The sequence below is a fragment of the Anser cygnoides genome, chromosome 15 (genome assembly GCF_040182565.1).
Source record: "Anser cygnoides isolate HZ-2024a breed goose chromosome 15, Taihu_goose_T2T_genome, whole genome shotgun sequence".
In the NCBI taxonomy this organism is placed as follows: Eukaryota; Metazoa; Chordata; class Aves; order Anseriformes; family Anatidae; genus Anser; species Anser cygnoides.
The window spans coordinates 13,053,730-13,072,790 of NC_089887.1; the positions used below are offsets into that span (position 1 = coordinate 13,053,730).

At 49.0% G+C, this 19,061-nt stretch overlaps 1 protein-coding gene across 8 annotated transcripts; it reads left to right on the forward strand.

The window, feature by feature from the left end:
- Window positions 1–19: 19 nt before the first annotated feature.
- Window positions 20–17,249, forward strand: TEDC2 (tubulin epsilon and delta complex 2). Of its 8 annotated transcripts, XM_066977710.1 has the most exons (13): window positions 20–154; window positions 242–337; window positions 460–551; window positions 976–1,657; window positions 3,541–3,594; window positions 5,490–5,574; window positions 5,943–6,057; window positions 6,294–6,395; window positions 6,827–7,038; window positions 9,289–9,439; window positions 15,374–15,569; window positions 15,791–16,006; window positions 16,105–17,249. In XM_066977710.1, exons 1-10 carry the CDS (start codon window positions 129–131, stop codon window positions 9,433–9,435), a joined length of 1,611 nt encoding a protein of 536 aa, XP_066833811.1. In that variant the 5' UTR covers window positions 20–128; the 3' UTR covers window positions 9,436–9,439; window positions 15,374–15,569; window positions 15,791–16,006; window positions 16,105–17,249. The 8 variants fall into 8 exon arrangements, with proteins under 8 accessions (XP_066833811.1, XP_066833813.1, XP_066833810.1 ...); XM_066977712.1 differs by having other exon boundaries at window positions 15,785–17,249; XM_066977709.1 differs by having other exon boundaries at window positions 15,791–17,249.
- Window positions 17,250–19,061: the final 1,812 nt, after the last annotated feature.

Consider the following 19,061-nt stretch of genomic DNA (forward strand, 5'->3'; position numbering starts at 1 on the left):
CCGGAGGCCTTGGGCGGTGCTCCGCAGGCTGGGGCCGCCCTTCCCCTTCAGCGCCCGCCTCGCACAGGCCCTGGCCGGGCAGGAGGCAGCGGGAGCGCCCGGCGGAGCGGTGCGGAGCGGAGCGGGCCATGCTGCCTGCGGGCTGCGGGCGGCGGTGAGCGGGGTGCCGGGTGCGGGGTGCCGGCGGCTGCGGGGCTGGGCGGCGGCGGCTCGGGCTGACGGCCCCGGCCGGGCCTTGCAGGCTGGCGGCGGCGCTGGCGGCGGCGCTGGGCGGCGGCGCGGAGCGGCGGCGGGAGCTGGAGCAGCGGGCGGCGCGGAGCCGGGCCCTCCTGCGGCGGTGAGTGCGGCCCCGAGCCGGGCCTTGCGCCTCCAGCCCCCCGCAGCCCCCGGGCCGAGCTCCCCCCGGGAGCGGGGGGGCGGCGGGACCCGGGGGGAGGGAGGCGGGCCGGGGGTGTGCAGCACTGCCGGTCTGTGCTCTGTGTGCCCCCCGCGCAGGGACAGCCAGGACGACGAAGAGCCGAAGCCAGAGGCCAGCTCCGGGGATGGACATGGTGAGCGCTTCCCTCTCGACCTGGTGTCACGCAGGGCCTTGGGGCCGGGGCTGAGCCAGCTCAGGTGTTAGAAGCTGCGCTGCGCTGACTGCAAGCCTTCCTCTGCTTCTCCCTTCCACCAACGCCGTGGCACATGGGGCCGCGGTGCGGTAACCGAGGCCCGACCGAGATGACGCTTGTCAGCCAAGGGGAGGCTGCCCCCGGGGGATCTCCTTCTGTGACTCCCATCTGTGCTGGGTCTTCGGGGGTTTGGGCGTATCTGCCTGCTGCGCTGTGCACTCGCTGTGGGAGTGTGGCCACGGTACCTGTCGCGCCGTTCAGTGGGTTCCATTTCCTTCCGCAGCAGCTGGAAGAGTGAGGTAATGTAGAGAGAAATGGGGAGGATTCGGTTTTGGATCTTCTGATACGTCTTCTCCTCTCACAGAGAGCAGGCCTTCACCAAAGGAGCTGGAAGAGCTGGAGCTGCTGAACAGGGCCTTAGAGAAGGCTCTGAAAGTCCGGAAAAGCATCTCAAAAACTTCGTTAGAGGCCCAAGTAGCTCCAGCAGAGAAACCTGCAGATGAAGGACCTGCTTTTGAAAATGCTCAAGAACAGCAAGTGCCTGTGTCTGTCAGAGATGTTCCTGTGACCAGGGAGGTGAGGGCTGGAAGCAAAAAGCCTGCCTCTTTGAAGAAGCCCTCTCCATACCAGCTAAGAGCACCATACAGGACTGACCCAGACGTGAAAAAACCACAAAGGAGAGCCCCTGCCAGATGTGTTTCTCAGGGTCCCAGGACAGCTGGGAAGAGCTCTTCAAAAGGGGTGGCTTCCAAACAAGGAAGGAGTCATAGGCCAGCCAACAGTGCCAGTGACCAAGGGGTCTGTGCTGCGACTGAACTCCAAAGGGCACCTGGTTCATCCAAATCTGCCCTCAAGGAGCAGCAAAGCTTCTCCATAAGGGATTCATCTGGGGAAAGGAACTTGGTAGCTGCTGGCAGGCAGCTAACTGATGCAGGGAAGAAAAGCTGTGGTTCCCGTGGAGAGTCCGGCAGAAAGGAGAACCCAACAGCTGAAGGCATCTCTGGAGGGAGCACCTCACCTCAGACAGTCACCGTCCAGCAACAGGGGTGAGTGCTGGGAGGTGGGAACCTTTGTTCTGCTCTGCTGGACATTTAGCCTGGCACATATGCCAAGTCTGCTTTATTCTCCACTGCTCTGTAGGACCTGCTTTGGTCTCACAGCTCCTCAGATCCTTCTCAGTAGGAAGGACCCTTTACAATTTAGAAGCCTTTGTAGTTACTGAGTACACATTGCCGTGCTAAGGGCTTACTCTTGGATGGCTGGAACTCCAAAGTCCTTTAATTAAGATTTCTGATATTTGATAACCCTCCGGAAGTCCAAGACAGCAGTTTTACTGATCCCCCTCCTGACTTTGCCAAGAATAGAGAACTCTACCATTTTGTGGTCACTCTGCCCAAGACAGCTCCAGACCACCACATCTCCCACCAGTCCTTCTCTGTTTGTGAACAGAAGGTCCAGCGGGGCACCTACCCTGGTAGGCTCTCTAACCATCTGCATCAGGAAGCTATCTTCCATGCTCTCCAGAAACCTCCTAGACTGCTTTCTCTGAGCTGTATGTGCTTCCAGGATATGACTAGGAAGTTGAAGTCCCCCACGAGAACAAGTGCTGACGATTTTGCAACTTCTGCCAGCTGCTTGTAGAACTCCTCATCCGTCTCCTCATCCTGGTTTGGCGGTCTATAACAGACCCCTACCAGGATGCTTGCCTTGTTGGCCTTCCCACTGATCCTAACCCATAGGGACTCAACCGTATCATTCCAGCCTCAAGTTCCTCAACATCTAAACACCCTCTAATATAGAGAGCCACACCACCACCCCTTCTATGCTGCCTGTCCCTTCTGAAGAGCCTATAGCCAGACATTGCAGCACTCCAGTCATGAGAGTGGTCCCACCAGGTTTCCGTGATGGCAGCCAAGTCGTAGCCTGCCTGCTGCGCGATGGCTTCCAGCTCCTCCTGTTTGTTGCCCGTGCTGCGTGCATTAGTGTAGATGCACTTCAGCTGGGCCATTGCCTTCTCCCCCAGCCTTGACATTGTTCCCCCGACACACCTCTAACAAGCCTTATTTCATCCCCGTCCCCCTTCCTGCCTAGTTTAAAGCCCTCTCAATGAGCCCTGCCAGCTCCTGGGCTAGGATCTGTTTTCCCCTTGGAGACAGGTGGGACCCAGCTGCAGCTATCAGGCCGTGTGCCGAGTAAAGCACCCCGTAGTCAAAAAACCCAAAATTTTGTGTTGGCACCAGCCCCTGAGCCATGTGTTTATCAGGTGGGCTTTCCGTGTCCTCTCTGTACCCCTCCCTGCCACTGTAGGGATGGAGGAAAACACCACCTGAACTCCCACTCCATCTACTAATCGCCCCAGTCCCGTAAAGTCCCGTGTTCGTAGTTTGCACATGACTCTAGCCATACCTGCCAACATGCATGTTTCTGCAATCACAAGTTAGGTTTTATTCTACTACGGGGTTAAGAGGAATATACCCAGAGGAAGCTGAAATGTTCCTTTTGCGTTGCTTTGTGTGATGTGGCGCTAAGCAAAGCTGCCTTGTCGTGCTCAGGTATGGCAGTATAGTTAGGAAGGTTTGCATGTGCACACATTTTTAATGGTTAGCTTCCTTGAAGGTGTTGCTTCTGTGTCTTCGCTCCGCTCTGTCAGGGCTTGGTCCTGGCTCTTCACCTTGGATGAAGCGCTGGTTGCTGGTGGTAGGGGGTAGGAGCTCTCCCAGGTCAGCTCCTTTGATGTTTGTGGAGGCGACCAATCCTCTTGCCTTGAGGACAGGCTGAAGGCAGTGGTGGATTCCATCTCCAGGGCTTTTGACATCTTCCGCCACAGCTAAATTCATTTCAAATTTAGACAAAATGTAACTTTCTCTACGTGAAGACCAGGCTCTGCTGACCTCCAGTAGTCAAAGTTAACGATTTTCCTGTTTTGTAGATGCCAGCTGAAGCTACCTCATCCCTACAGGAAAGCCTATTCCAGGAACTGCAGGTAAGCCCAGCCTGGTCATCCAGGCCACGACTCTCCTCTGCTGAAGGGCTGCGAAGGAGGGCTCAGGCTGGGGGGAGCCCTGGCTGGTTTCTGGGGCAGGCTGGGCATCGGCCCTGCGGTGTTGGAGCAGGAGGATCAGTCCCACCCAGCTGTCTGCAAGGCTGCTCTCAACTGTGTGTGTTTTCATGCTGATCTAGCCAGTAGTTTTACATTTGTTTTCAGAGTGCTAATCCTTGTTAATCCCCAAACTGGAAACGTACAGAGATGCTTTAATCACAGGTTTAAGTGCTGCAGAAGTCTTCGCTCAGCCTGTATACTAGAGGTTGAAGGCAGGAAACCGTGTGGCATGGGTGCCTGTATACCCCGTGCAACAAAAGTTTCCCAATCCATTGCTGACCCAAGCATATCTTTCGCCTGTTCTCCAGTCCCCAGGAAGGATTCTCTCACCGCTTCATTTGGGAAATCTTGTGATAATTTAGCGTATTTCTAATTACGTGATTTGTCCAGATATTAAGCTTAACTCTGAATCTAGTTACAGCTCTTTGTGTTACCCTCAAGAATTGCTCCTCCTGTGGGGAACTGTCATTTATCAGACAGCAATTTGTCAGATGCCCTTCAGCAAGTTGTAAAGACTTGGTTCACTTAATTTTCCCTTGTAAATTAAGCCTTTCAGCATGCTAATCACTCCAGTACAATTTTACACTCTTCACAATTACTTTCAACTTAGTGACAAATTGAAAATAACCTTTGTGCTGTAGATCACTTAGAGAGAGAATGCATCTTGCCTGGCACATGTGGTAACTTCTTTTCTGTTCCATTAACCTTACTATTTCTTTGCATAATGTGTTTCTGAAAACTGCATTTTCTATTATGATTTAAAAGATCCATCCAGATGGAGAGAAGACACATGCACGCCTGGGTTAGACAGTCACGTACTACGTAGCTATTTTTAAGCTTCCTCCTGATGGCTCTTGCTGTGTGTTGTGGCAGGTTTGGGGGAAATGGCTGAGATGCACCAGCTCTTTAAAGCAGTCATTTGAATAAAGGATGTTTTGGGGTCTGGGCATCAGTGGGAATGTTGAAGTCTGTAGGTTAAATGCACCTCCTTGGTAGCACTGTTATTAGCATAACATTTTCTTCTAAAACCTGGTCTCTGATACAAGGTCCTGTCCAGATTACTTTGATACTGTGCTTAAACTTCTGGTTTTTGTGTCCGTGATACTGGTGCACGGCTGTCATGCTTCATGCCAAAAATGACACTTTGTACTTAAAAAGATGTAAAGTTAAATTTAAAGATTTAAATTTAAAGATTTAAAAGTTAAATTAAAGAAGAGTCTCGAGGAAGTTCAGCTGATGAAGGAATCGTGGTGGTAAAAGCTAGGGTGTTTGTCCTGTCTGCTCTACCATAGTAACCTTTTTGTACACATTTGCTAAAAGAGCAAATGTACAGAAATGCAAGAGACTTGTCCCCCACCCCTGACCCCCCCCAAGAAAAAAATGGAAGCTTATTATGTTTCCTATGGGATAAAACCACATGTAGGGAAATGCAGCAGAATTACTGATGTGCTGCAGGTTCACGTTCTGTTTTATGGAAGTGTGTTGTCTCTTCTGCTGGCTGTAAACCCTTCCCCTCAAACCAAGCTGAGAGAAAGGACAGGGGTGTTTTGCAGTGTTTGAAGCTTTCTGTAGGGTGTTATTGTCGGTCTAATACCAGTCTGGAAAACTGAGGGGGGAAAAGCTAGTGAACAGCCACTTTTTCTGGTGAAAGAAAGTGGCGAGGAAGATGCTTGTGTTTGAAGTGCCGATGTCGTATCGGTGTGTCGCAGCTCAGTGTGAGCGCTGTCTTGCACAACACAGCATAACTCTTCCATGTCCTGTCCCTTTTGAATTTTCAGGGCATGGGAGAAAAGCCGTCTCTGCCAAACAAGTGCAGATGCAGCAGCTGCAAGGAAGCGTTTTACAGAGAGGATCCAGACTACTGTATCCTTCCTCAGCTCGCCACCCCCTTCCAAGAGCGTGTGGTGCAGTGCAGCAAGCAGCGGGTTCAGTCAGTTCGGGAGGTACTTCCATGCGGAGAGTTACACTTCCAGTAACAGGAGGTTAAGTCCAGTCCGTAGGAAGTATTTTTTCTTTTTCATAGTGCAGCTTTGGAATAGTTATAAAACTTGGTATCCAGATAAACACAGCCACGAGGTAGAGGCCACAGACAGCTGTGCTGTCCCCACCTGCTGTCTGCAAATGACATTCATGGGCTGCTTACCCTCTGCCACCGCCCCTGATCCCAGCTGCCTGGGGCTCAATGTAGCGCACAGAGCTTGTGCTGTGTCATGTTCCTTAAGCTGCTGCTGTTTGAGTTTTGTTCACCGACGCCAGCACTCAGTCCTGCGGAGATAGAGGAGGAATTAAAGGTCCTCCAGGATGTCCCATCCCTTCTGAGCCAGTATGTGGAAGCTGAGCCTGCAGGTAAGAAAAAAGGGAAATGGGGGAGGAGGGCAGAGGGTGGAGTAAGGATGATTTTGGTGGGTTCCAATTCCATGCATCTTTTGCTCTTGGTGTGTGCCAGACATGAGGGACAGGGACAGGAGCCTTCTCTGTCCAAAGTAAGGGCTGGTTTAACCCAAGGTCACTCCAGGAGGTGATATGTAGAAGAAAGTTGCAGTATGCTCATGCCTGCTGGTTTTCCTCTGCTTCTCTTCTAGACCATCCCACTCTGCAAAGAGAGTATGAAAGCCTGGTAACCTTGGAGGGTTTGCAAACCACAGTCTCCCAATGCTTGCATAAGCTGCAGCTTCTGCAAGCAGGTGAGCCAGTCCTTGTGTTTGTGGTCAGGTATGAATGTGGCCAGCTATGCTTGAACAGTGGTTTGCCCTCTGTGTTCAGAACATTATGGACCAACATCATTTTTCTCCTGGTTGTCATTTGTGGTAAAGTAGTACATAAAAGCGTCTCTGGTGGCGAGTGAAGCCATGGTACCTGTTTGCCACCCATCTGTGTTTGGGAGAGGCTCGAAAATTTTATCTGGTGCAATTCAAAAGAGTTGGTGACGGAACCATCAAGAGACTGGGGACACTGCATGCTGTAACTTAAGATTGTGCCATGTATGAGGAGCTTACCCTGACGAGTCTAATGTCATTAGTCATTAATTTCTAGGAAGAGTAAGTAGGTGACAAGTTCTGTGAGTACGGGTTTAACTTGCATATTCCTGTCTCCTGCCAATTCTTCACCCTGACAGCTGTGGAGTCCCAGATGAGGCTGCACCCAGACTGCGCTGGGGATGTAGGAAACTGCTGTCCCACCTGTGTTCCTGCCAGGGGTCGGGCATGTGGCAGTGCAGGCACGCTGGCTGTGCCTCTCCTCTGGTACTCCAGTTTCCAGGAGCTGAGGGACCTGTTTGCCTTGAAGCTGCAAGTGTCAGTGCTGCACCAGGAAATTGCCTTACAAAAGGTGAGTCTTTAAGAGTGTTAATGCTACCGTGGTAGGGCAAGAAAAGGACAATTGTGGTGCAAAAGTTGGGATACTGGATCACGATGGAGGAGCAGTCGTACAGCAGGCCCTCCCAGTGGTGTTTCTGTGTTTATGCTTCATGTCTGTGGTCTGTGTCATCTGTGTCCCATTAGTGCCTCACTTTGCAGATAGCCAGACTTGCTCTTTTAAGACCGCAGCAGAGCGCTTTAAGTGTCAGACCCTTTTTTTAGCCACTCTTTTGGAGTAAGGCAGTGGAGGATGTTCATAGTGCTTGGAGATTGCTTTTGGCAGCCCTTTATAGTCCCCTTAGGGCCCCCACTCTGTCATTCTCTTCTGTGTGACCTCTTCAACCGGTGAACTTCTCTGCTGTCTGTTGTTTTCCTTTTAATTTCAAACCACTGTGCTGCTACTCTTGACTCTACCTTCCTGAGACTTCCTGTAAGAACATGAAAGGAGGTCAGCTTCTCCACCAGAGAGCTTGCTGCACAGGGATCATTTGTTCTTCTCAACCTCCAACAGCAAAGGGCAGAGATCTGTGAAATCACATCTGCCCTCTTCCTTTGACATACCCTTTGATCTATCTCAATGACAGAGGCTTTGGAAAAGCAGGGTTTTTTTTATAACCTGTGGAAGAGCTATTTGTAAGTGGCCATACTTCCCTTTCTGGCTGAAGATGGACTGTTGCTTGTTTTCAGCGGGGCTTTTAGTGCTATATCCTTGAATTACGGGTGGTGAGATCTTTGCTATTTGTGTGCCCCAAATGTGGTAGTTACTGAAGTCTGATGCTTCATTGACTGGCCCTATTTCCTCTGCACATGTATTTAAATAGTATAGATTAAATAGATTTAGCTTTGTGTTGGGTGAGCGCTGAGTATCCGAAGCAGCTCTGTGTAGAATATGCAAGATAAGTAAAATTATTGGGACAGGTGAAGTGAATGGACATGGTACAAGATAAATACACTGGGAAATGAGCTTCATATTTCTGGGCCAGCCCTGTCCATTGCCTTTCTGTAGAGGAACAGCAAGAATCATAAAAAGTCCTGTTAACTCTTAGCTTGTCTTCGGTGAAGGTCTGTTTCCCTCTATTCTTCTGCATTAAGAGCAGATCAGGGGGATGGAAAAGAGAAGGGTCTTTCTCATAGGAAGTGGGGAAATGTAGCACTTCTTCTTGTGCCAATTTTCTCCTTATGTCTACAAATCTTAACTCTTTCGAGAGTTTAGCAGCTGTGCTCTGTCCCTGTTTCCTGCAGGGGTTTATAGAGGACTGGAGAGGGGACTCCCTGCAGATGTCCTGTACTCTGTTCTGTTTGGGTCTTCCGTTGTTTCCACCACTGAACCACGCTTTGAGGGACGTGATTCTCACATGCAATTTATTGTCCACTCTTCTCCTGGGAAGGCAGTGTGCATAGCAGGCTGTGTGGAGTTTTAATGAGCAGACTGCTTGGAGTTCATTAGCAGATACCAGCTGAAAAAATTCCAGGCAAAATGCCTTCCTGAGTATTAATTCAGGACTGGGGCACTAAGGGGTAACTTTGTCCTTTGACAGGAAGTACACTTCTGCTCAAGTTGTCAGTCCCGGTCATCGTCCCAGAGCTTTGTGCTGCTAATTATACTGTGAAAGGCCAGTGGTCATTTGGGAGTGTGGACTGAGATCGTGAGCTAGGCTTAATAAGCCAGAGGTCAGATCAGGGAAAGTCAGACAGCTCTAGCATCCCCAGCAGCATCCCTGTTCTGCATGGGCTGGAGCTGGCCTTTTGCCCACCTGTCTTGTATTAATGTGACCCAAGTGGGAGGAGGCAAGAGCAATCAGTTATAAATGAGGAGTTGAACTTAGCAGTGGGCGAGTAAGCTCTTTGCTGTGTGGTTGCAGAGCTCCCAAATCAATTGTGTACATGCTTGCTTTGAGTTTCTTGCAGAGAACTGATCTCATCCCAGCGCTGGGCCTTCTCTGCAGCACGGTGCTGACAGAGGCCGCAGAAGAAAAGCACTGCCACTTATCTCGCTGGCTGAGGAGCGCTGGGTGGCTGCTGGTGTGCTTTATGAGCAGGGGATGAACAACTCTGTCGCTGTTAAATATGACAAAAGAAAGCATTTATCTGCCAGTTAATGTGGTATTACTCATACTGCTCTGGGTAGCTTTTGCTTGTTATGCAGCCACTTCAGTTCCAGGAATCCCCGAAGTGCACCCTGGCCCCGCTCTGGTGACGTGTCTTCTTTGTTCCTGCCCAGCTCACGATGACAGAACTCCTGCCTGTCCTGGAGTCCAAGGCATACCCAGAGGCCTCTGCAGCTCAGCTGTATCGGGCGATTTACACCCAGCTCTGTGAAGGCGGCGAGCGATTCCCTGTGCTGGTGAGAGATGAGCTGGCAGACTGATCTGGTGAGAACCAACTACCAGCCATTTGCATAACCAGAGAGTTTTAAGCAATAAATCTTTACCAATAACTTTTTTTTTCTTACTCTGCTTGTTTGTCCAACTAAAGGAAACTAAATTCCTGGCTTTTGGCTTTTTCTTTGTATATGAGTTTTACAACTGCTAATTCTGAGGCTCTCTGAAGCTTCAGAAACCTTCAGTGTTTCCATGGGTACTGCTGTTGGCTTTTCTTCAAAGTCTTCCAAGGTCTGTCTGTCCAGCCAGCTCTGGATTCTTGACCTCTTCAGCCGTGAGACTGCCCTTGTATTCAGACTGTAGCTATCCGTAAGACGTAATTTACACTGATCGCAGTATCCTGGGGACACAGCTTTCCAGTGTCAGAAAATCCAGAGAACCTGAGCTTCTGCTTCCCTATTACCGTGTTCACAAATCGGTATATAATCAGCATTATAGTTGTGACTGACTAATATTCACTGACTAGCAATGTTTCTGATGTCTTCATCCGCAGAAGCCGAGGTTGCATGCAGTAGTGCCTCTTCAGGAACTAGTCTGGTTCCCAGACAGCCAACTGCTCCGAGCTGGGCTGGCACCTGCACCGCTCTGCAGCCGGAGCAGTCCTTTGCTGTTAGCCTGCCAGCCACGTTGCTGCTCAGAGCAGGGGCCTCTTCAGGCAGTTTCACAGCTCGCCAGGCTCTTTTGTAATGACTTGCACTAGCCTACAACTGAAATACTTTTGCTGGATCATCTTAGGTGTTGATCATGCCTGAGGCAGCAGTCTGAGAAGGTTTGGGCTGTCTGCACTCAGGGGAGATGTCAGGGAAATCCAGCTGCAGCAGTGGAGAGCTGACAAAGCAGCCCGGTAGATGGCACTCAGCCCCTTGCATTGCTGCTGAACCTGTGCCGGTGGCTGCTGAAGTCGTTTTCCAGAGTGACTAGTGCAATATCCTGCCCAGCTATGGGAAATACAGGTACTTGAGCAATTCTGACCTTATCACCACGGGAAAACCCCAGCTTTGGTTCTTCATGCACCTTAGGTCTTCGTTTGTGGGCCTTACATCCCCTGGCATTGCTGTGTGGCAATTTAAGCAATGCTTTAGAGTCGTATGGAATACTTCTGCATTTTTAAGTCCATTTAGAGAAGGGCCACTGCAGCGTTTTAATTCTTGTTAGTTTGACTTGCGCTGTATCATGTCGCTGGACTGAGCTGTTTGTGTGGAGTGATTTAGCTCTTAGCAATGCTGACATTGGTCATTATTTTTTCATGGCAGGAGATAAGGTTGTCTCTCTTTTCCAAATATTTGGCCCCTTCTGACGTGCTCCCAATTCACTGAAAATTATCCAGATATATGAAAATCAGCATCTCTTACTTTCTCTTTTATTTATTTTTTATCGGATTGCATTTGTTTGTTCATATATAGGATTTCATTTCCCATGGAGTCGGCAGTTGGGGCAGCTCTGGCATGTGCAACAGAAGCACGCAGCAGCTACCCAGGGATGTTTGCTTTTGAGCCTGGATGTATTTTATCTGAAGGGTTGGCTTTTTTTTCTGCATGCATATGTGGAATCGGATGCATGAACAGACGGATGTAATATGGAGCTGCTGTAAGGGACAACTGTATATGACCTCTTGACTTTGTTAAAAAGGTTGGGAAAATGGGGAAAATGCTGGTTTAGCATGACTGTGTAGGTGGTAAAGGGATGGAAGGCTTATCCCATATTTTTCTTCCCCCAGACCCAAGCCAGCTTTCTCTGTGTGACTAGGCATTTGCCCCTTCAAGATACCTGAAGGTGGCTGTGTGTGTGACGGCATGGGAATTCATCAGAAATCTGGGGTGAAGGAAGAAGCTGGAGGCACTTCACCATCAGATCAGTGAGACCTGCCACCAGGCATACCAGCACGCGTGAGGAGCTGCTCAGAGCAGTTTGATGTAAATTGGCAGCCACAGCAGGGACTGCACAGGTGTGAAAGGAGTGTGAAAGAGAGACCAAGCCCACAGGAACGTGATCTCATGGGCAGGGGTTGCTTCAAGCTCAAAGGAAAGCTGAAAATGTAGGAGCAGTTGCAGAAGAGTCACCAAGATGTTGACTGGCAGGTAGCTGGGTTGTTCTGTGCCTCTGGGTGCAGTGTGGTTTTGTTATGCTTCCTACACTATTTGAAAGGCGTTTTATAATTTTGCCAATTTTCATAAATATGTAAGACTTTAAATCATCTGAATGACTCACTTTTTCAAATGAATCTTGTGCGATAGCAGATAGGAAGATTCAATAGCAGCTTAACTCTGAGTTTGGGGGGGGGGTTGTTTTTGTTAGAAAATGTGCCATTGTTACAGGAGAAAGTTATGTTGGTACTTCAAAATGAGATGAAGATAAAAGATTATATTTGTGATCTCAGGAAATAGTATTATCATAAATGCAAGAAATATACAGTGTTTTGTGAAAGTAATAGGTGATACCAGTGTTGTGCAGACTTGAGCCAAGCCAAAGCACGGAGAGGGTCAGGAAGTATGAGCAGATCTTATTCCTGCCTTGTCCCTTACAGTAGAGTCTTATAAAGTTTTTAGCTTTCACTGCTGAAGGACGTGAAGCCGAATTGTGGGTAGAGGTGGTTTTGTTGTTGTTGTTTGGTTTGTTTTCTCATTTCTTTACAGATATTAAAACCCTGCCAACTGCTCTAGTTTCTTTTCTACCAGCTTCCTCCCTTCCTTCCCCTCCGCCACTTTTATGCTTACTGTTTTTGTTTTTTAAATATGATTGGCAAGTGGGAAGAAGAAGTGCTTCTGTCAGTGCACACTGCAATCAGTAGACCCTCTTACAGAGTTTCATGTGCACTAGTTAGGTTAGGTTTGGGTGTTTAGCGTTGAAACCTTCAAGGGTTTTATGCAGCAGATATTCTCAGATATGCCATCAAGTGCTTGCGACAGCTCCTTTTTTGAGAAATACAGAACATAGAGAGTAAGCAGCATGGATTTAGGCATTTTCCATCTAATGCAGAAATAACATGAGTCTTCCTCGTTAGGAGACAAGGTGAACCTCAGAAACTGACATGGAGGAATATCGTTCCTCTTCCATCCTTTTTGAGGGGATCTAACAGTGGGTGACTGCGTAAAGCATGGGCTTCAGGGTCCCACGCCCGCAGCAAAAGCAGGACAGGTTTCCCAGCTGCCCAGGCATCGTGGTTTGGAGAGGCAAAACCAGACCGACTGTGTGAGAGAGGTGCATTTCATCAAGAAACAGTTTAAGTGGGTAAGTGTTGAACTGGGGGGAGAACTCCCAGCTCACTCTGTAGGTAACAAATTTGCTGCCAGCATTATTCTTGAAATGAGCTTTCTGTATGAGCTCCAGAGAGCAGGCTGCTTAATTAAAGCACTGTATGTAGTCAAGTCTGAAGCACGTAAACCTGAATCAGCCATTTGTTAGGCCGTGTGCACTCAGTTGTGCTGGTCAAGGATTATTAGAAAGGGTAGCAGTACTCTAAAATGCTGAGTCCTTGCTTTCAGGACAGCAAACTTGTAGCAGAAGCATTGAGACACACACACATGCTTTTTTTTTTTTTTTCAACTCAAGGCAATCTCTCCCAGAGTTACAGAAGTTGAATTTGACTAACGTGGTGCCTAAATGGAAATGTTGTGCTACCAACAACCAAAATTTAGAGGATTTATAGTGGAGAAAACAGTGTGCTTATCAGGCTGTCTTTAGTGTAAGAGCTTGATTTCCACCTGAAGCTTTACTGAGAACCTTTATGCCCACTTCTGATAAATTTGAAAATAACGTTACTGTATTACATGTGAATGCAAACCGTGCAGAGGATGCTGAACGCTGGTAATGCAGGAAGCGTGGCGCTCCTCCGGTCTGTCCCAGGGTATCTAATTCTTGGTATACCGCAAGCAATGAGTTGGAAATGCTTTAACAGCCTTCTGAGAGCAGGGAGAAAAGGCCAGCATAGATTTTGGGCAGGAAGCCAGTTCACAGCTGTGTGTTTCCAGTCCCGAGTCCTCTCACCAGGTGGGGTCACTGAGAGGCTGTAGCAGATGATGGATCTGACACCACAGGCTCTTCACTTATCTGTAAAATGGAGATTGATATTATTTCATTTACTCATTAGCTTGGTCCTGCCACATCTGTCATCTCTGGAGCAAGACATCTTTTAAGCATATACACTGGGCCTGGCACAGTCTTGTTTCACTGGAAACTTCCTAGTCTTCCTTTACCGTTATTTAAAAAAAATCTTGCAAAACAAAAACCCTAAGCATGACTCAGTCTGACACGAAAACAATTCATTAAATCAGTATTAAAATTTCTATTATCCACCATGCAGATCGAGTACTATTTTTGTAACATCAAAGCTACCATCCAGAAGAAAAGATCTATCATCATGCTTTTTTAATTTGTGAAAAAAGAAGGTCTTTAGTATTGTAATCGAGAAAAATCTATTGCTTGTTAATTAATCCGAGCCCAGTTAGAGAGAAGAGGGCAAGCAGCACTGTTCTGTGTGTGCCGGAATATAAAGAGCTGGTAATGGGGGGGTTGGAATTAAAAGCAAGTTTTGAACTGTAATTTCAGAAGGCGAGAAATTACAGCAGTGGGCTATTTAGGCACGCAAACGGAGATGTTTGACTTATTTTTAGACAGAACAAGAAAGATAATCAGTGGATCTGGAGTTAGGATAGGAAAAAGCAAATAGAAGGCAAGCTCTGAGTCAGCAGAGAAGACCGGCCTTGGAAGAAGCCTGTCTGCAATCTTTGCTTCTGGTTTCAGAGAACAGAAGCTCCTAGCTGTGCTTGGGCTTGCTGGTTGTACGTCTTCAGGCTTCTCCCCCTCCAGTCCTTGTGTGTTGCAGTGAGAAACAATATATTGGTCTCATTTTGTCTCCAGTTTAAAAGAAGAAAACAAGGGAGACTGAATGCACGTGTTCAAGTCAGAGTGAGGTTGCTTTGTGCACTGTAAGTGAGTTTTCACTGTGAATTACGTCGTAGTACTCCTCTGCAGCACCTCATGATCCTTTTTCCTCTATTAAATCTGTTGCACATCAGTTTATGCAGCTGGCACACCCTCGTAACTGCGGAATTCAGAAAATTGCAATAGCTGAGGATCTTGCGCTGTGTGTGTGTGTATGTATATGTTTGCTTTGGGTTTTAAATTTCCAAATATACAATACTTCTCTATGATATGAAGCCTCTTATAACAGCAAATCTTGCTTTTGAAATTGTTCGGCGTTGCCTTCACGCAAGGTGATGGGAACCTGCAGTTCTCACTGCCTTCAGGAGAAATCGAGTATTTGGTACAAACAAGACACATGAACACTCACAGGGCAAGAGCACCAGAATGATAATTATTTTTTAACAGGAGTTTTTTTAATAAAACCATAAACAGTCTGTGGTACTAATTATGATTGTGTGTTGGCTGCATAATGGTACAATGGGACAGAATTCAAATTGCTGGGTGCGGGTATGAATCAGGCGTAGTATTTTTCATATTTTAACAAGTTTGGACTCCATATAAGTCACAACACAACTGCATACTTGTGAGCCTGGAAGGCTTGCTTTTAGCATAATTAGGAAATCTGGTACACTTAGCAAGATCTCTGCAATTATTATCAATCTTAACTACCTGGTTTTGTCTAAGAATAAATGGTGCTCTTTGTCAGGGCTCATCACTACGCTGTTCTAGAGTCTTCTCTTTGGGGGTGAGGAAGCTCTACAGTTATCACGCCGTCCTTGCAAAAATAGGATTGAGTGAACAAACTCGTACTGATTTGCATCATATAGGACTTTGCTTTTCTTCCTCACAGCAGTGCATGAGTGCTGCAGCCTCCATTTGTGGATGATGAGTTAAGAATTTTGCTTAGGAATGGAAGTAACAACGTTTAGGTGTTTTTTTTAAATCGCTAATTGTAGCAAAATAGCTGTTCACGATGCATTAAGAATATTTCTTACCTTCTAGCCTTAAAACCAGCGTGCCTTCCCTATGAGTTGGGCAAGGTTCTGCCGTGGGCTCGCCCAGTGCTTTGTTTAGCTCTGGGGCCAGGAAAGCAGCCGAAGCTGAAAGCCGGTAGCACGAAGGTGTCAGCGGCCTCTCTTCTTCGGAGGCTGAAAACTTCTAAAAAGTTGCTGTGGATCAGCTCTGCCCCTAGCTGCTGGTTAGTGGGACTTGCCCATTTCTGTTTCGTACCTGGTTCTGCTGCGGTCTGATGCCGGGTGCTGGGCTGGTGGGTGCCAGGGGTGCAGCGGGAGGCACGAGGGGAGGTCTCTGAGGTTGCAAAGCTCCGGGAAGCAGGCGCTCAGAAGGCACGCAGCTGGAGACAGGCGGATGATAGAGTAATTCTTTTCCATCTGCTCCTGTCTGTATTTGAAGCCTCAGGAAAGCGTCCTTCTCGTAAGGCGTGAATCTCGAATTTCAAAAGGTAGCACTATTTCTGAAGTGAAGCAGCCTCCGCAGGCACTGGCCTCCCCTCCTGCGATGGGAGATGCTCCGGTGGGGCTCACCGGCGGCGTGAGGACGTGGACCCAGAACAGGAGGAAGATGTCACCTAGCAGCTTGTCACTGTTGCAGGAGTCTTCGTCGGAGGGGATGAAGGTGACACTTTGCTGCTATTTTCAGACCCACACTTCCTGGCGGCTGTTGGTGCTTTATTATCCCGGTTTATTTATTTATTTTCTTTTGCTGACTCATAGACCTGGAGAACACTTCTGAGGTCACCAGAATGCTTTCCTCGGGAGGCAAATCCAAGATTGTTTGTCCTGATGTGTTTTGCTGCCTGTTTTCCGTGGCATACAGTAACTTAAAATGGAACGTGAGAGGCCACCTGCGCTTCCCTAATGAAGCTTTCCTGCTGCGACGAGTTTCTTCCCCACTTCTTATTTTAAAATTAACGGAGACGCTCGAAGCTTAACACTGTCTTCGCCATCGCTGTTTCCCCAGCTGGGCACAGCCCCAGTGTGACTGCAAGCGCCGAGCGAGGGCTGCATCCCCTGGCACCACCACTGCTCCCACTCAACCCATACGAGTTGGGTTTTTTCCCATTTCCTCCCCTGTGTGCTCCCTCCCTCCAAGTTTGCAGCCTTTTAGCACTTAAGAACTGTCCTTGCATACTTAGGTAACCTTTGTCAGCTGAAGACAGGCAGCAATATTAAAACTGCTGGAGTTGCAGCTCAGAGAAAGCCCCAGTCCGGGTCTCAGCTGCGATTTGGGCCACCTGTGGCAAGGGGCAGTTGCAGCAAAGCCGTTAATGTGGCGTTCACCTGCTGTCACTTCATTGCAACTGTTTGCTGCAGTCCAAGTTTGTTTATCGGGGGGGATACGTGTGCAATAAATAGTTATTTACTATTTCTTGTCATAGTCTTAATTTAGGATATGGCTCATGCATTAACGGTACCATACCAGCTAAATACATGGCAGGATTACTAATTTCCTTACAGAGCCATAGAAAAAAAAAAAAGAAAGAAAAGAAAAAAAAAATTTCCAAGTCTGCCTCAGTTCTTATAAAGTTCTGTGGCTGTTTTTGCAGTTCCTCTTGTGGTCTGGCGGTGTCTGGTTTTCAAACACCTGAACGTCGCTGGTTCAGAGCACACTCCTCGGGCTGTGGTTTGAAGCATTTCTGAAAGTCAGACCCCGTGACGCTGAGCTTCATGTCCCAAAAGTGAGAAACGGGGTGGGCACGTGTGAGCGTTTCTTGTGGCTAGTGCAAGTGTGTATGTGGATGGTGCGACAGAGCTTATCGTTAATTATCTCTGCCCTAAGGTGGTGGTCGGTTCTTGTTTTCAGGCCTGTTACCTCCTAGTTTTTTAGAAAAAGAAATAAAGCATAATTCTTACATCTGTGAACCCTTTCTTTTATGCTGTCACTTTAACTCCAGCAGGTAGCTGCGAGGCCACCCCGAATGCAGTAGGACTGGTACCGAGCCACTGCCGTGTGCCGAGGTACCGGGTTGTATTTGGCGAAGCTGTGAGTGGAGCAAGGGGGCTCACACAGCAGTGCTCTGGGTGTAGGTGTCTCTGCATCCTGGCCCTGTGTTCTTGGAGTATTTCCTTGTGGGCTCCAAACTATTTTGAATCTCTGCCATCTACTTTGAAAAGTAGATGCTGATATCCGTGCTTGCCCATGCAGTTACGGGCATCCGGCACAAAGCTCCTTCCTGGCCCTGGGCATGGGGTGGCAGGGGACAGACACCCCCCTCCCCTGGCCTCCCTGGGGTGCTCGGCATCCTCTCGGGTTCAGGGTTTTCTTACTTCAAAAGTGCAGTAATCCCTTGGTTTTAGAGGGAGTCTGGGTTCCTCATCCAGACTTCAACAAGTCTGTTTCCCTCCTAGAAATCTGCATTTCTTGCTCAGAAAAAGCAGCTTTTCTTTGCCCGCTGAAGCCCCGAGTCCCCTCCGCTCTCTTGCCGTACCTCTGAAGCAGAAGTTTCTATTTCCAGGTGGTGTGTGGGTTTTTATTTGTTGCTGTTTTTCCTCAGCTCTTTGTGCAGTGCTGGTGGCTGGGCTCTGGAGCCCTTCCCCAGCCGGAGGGCACCGCAGCCCAGCTCGGCCCGGCTCTCGGCAGCATCCCTGCGGCCGCATCCAGCACCCGCCGTGGGGCTGTGCTGGGCGTCCTCCTCCTCGGCTCCTGCAGCGTGAGTCATCCAGGCCCAGCTGCGCTTTTCTCTCCTGTAGGAAGAGGGAGGTGGCACAGGCGAGTCCCTATTTCTGCCATGAAAATTACACCCTTAGGCTCGCCGCAGAAGGAGCGTGGAGGAGACGAGCTGAGGGTGCAGGCGGAGGAGTCCGTCTGCCACGGAGCGGGGTGCTGGGGGGAGGCTCAGTGCAAAAAGAAAAAAAGGCAAAAGAACAGGCTCACACCAACTTGAAGCTGTTTCCTCTTTCCCTGAGAGCATGTGTGGGTTTTGCGGAAACCTACTGTGCAATCAGAGAAAGATTTGCCCAATTTTGGCCTCGGGATGGAGAAGGGCGAGTCCATGGGGCTGCTTTCTGCGAGGGAAAGAAGTTTCCTGGAGGTGATCCTGAGCCCTGTGCAGATCTGGCCACGTCCTGCCAAGGCATTTTGCTTTTCTGTTCAAACCAGAGGGCAAAACCAGGACACCTTTGCGATGCATGCCCCTTGCACCTCTGCTTTTTCACTGTTCAAAGAGCGAATTTCTTTTAAACTGTCTTTGGAGTATTAGGAGGTCCTTGTGGGACACGAAGGCAGCGCTCTCTGGGTGCACCGGAGGCTTTGCTCCTCTGGTTGGAAGTGCTGAACCTGCTGGGAATGAGGAAAGTCCTCGTTCCCTTGGGGTGCTGTCCTCAGGGCATCAGCTCCCCGTCTTCCTTCCGAGGGAAATAGCCCGAGCTTTGGGGTGGGAGCAGGGGCTGCTGCGGTGTTTGGGGCTCCCGGCACCCCTGGCTGGCACTCCCAGGCTGCTTGTGCAGCAAAGCTCCAATAGCACAGCAGAGAAGGGTCCCTCAAGATGAGTTGTCAAAAGAAAAGCATCCCTGGGGCAGGTCAGCAGGTTGCCTTGGCTGGGGGAGATGTGCCAGGCCGGGGGGGCTGTGCTGGGGCCCAGGGCTCGCTGGCACCCACGCGCTGCCCTTCCCAGGCACGGGCTCGTGCTGCTGGCTGTGGGCATCAAGCATCCGAAGCAGGTGAGTTCGGG

Bases quoted from the DNA above. Each gene is read 5' to 3' on its own strand.
- TEDC2 (XM_066977712.1), top strand. From the start codon at position 129: ATGCTGCCTGCGGGCTGCGGGCGGCG. The intron at 552-975 runs GTGAGCGCTTCC...CTCCTCTCACAG, and splicing joins CAGCTCCGGGGATGGACATG to AGAGCAGGCCTTCACCAAAG. The intron at 6,396-6,826 runs GTGAGCCAGTCC...TCACCCTGACAG, and splicing joins GCTGCAGCTTCTGCAAGCAG to CTGTGGAGTCCCAGATGAGG.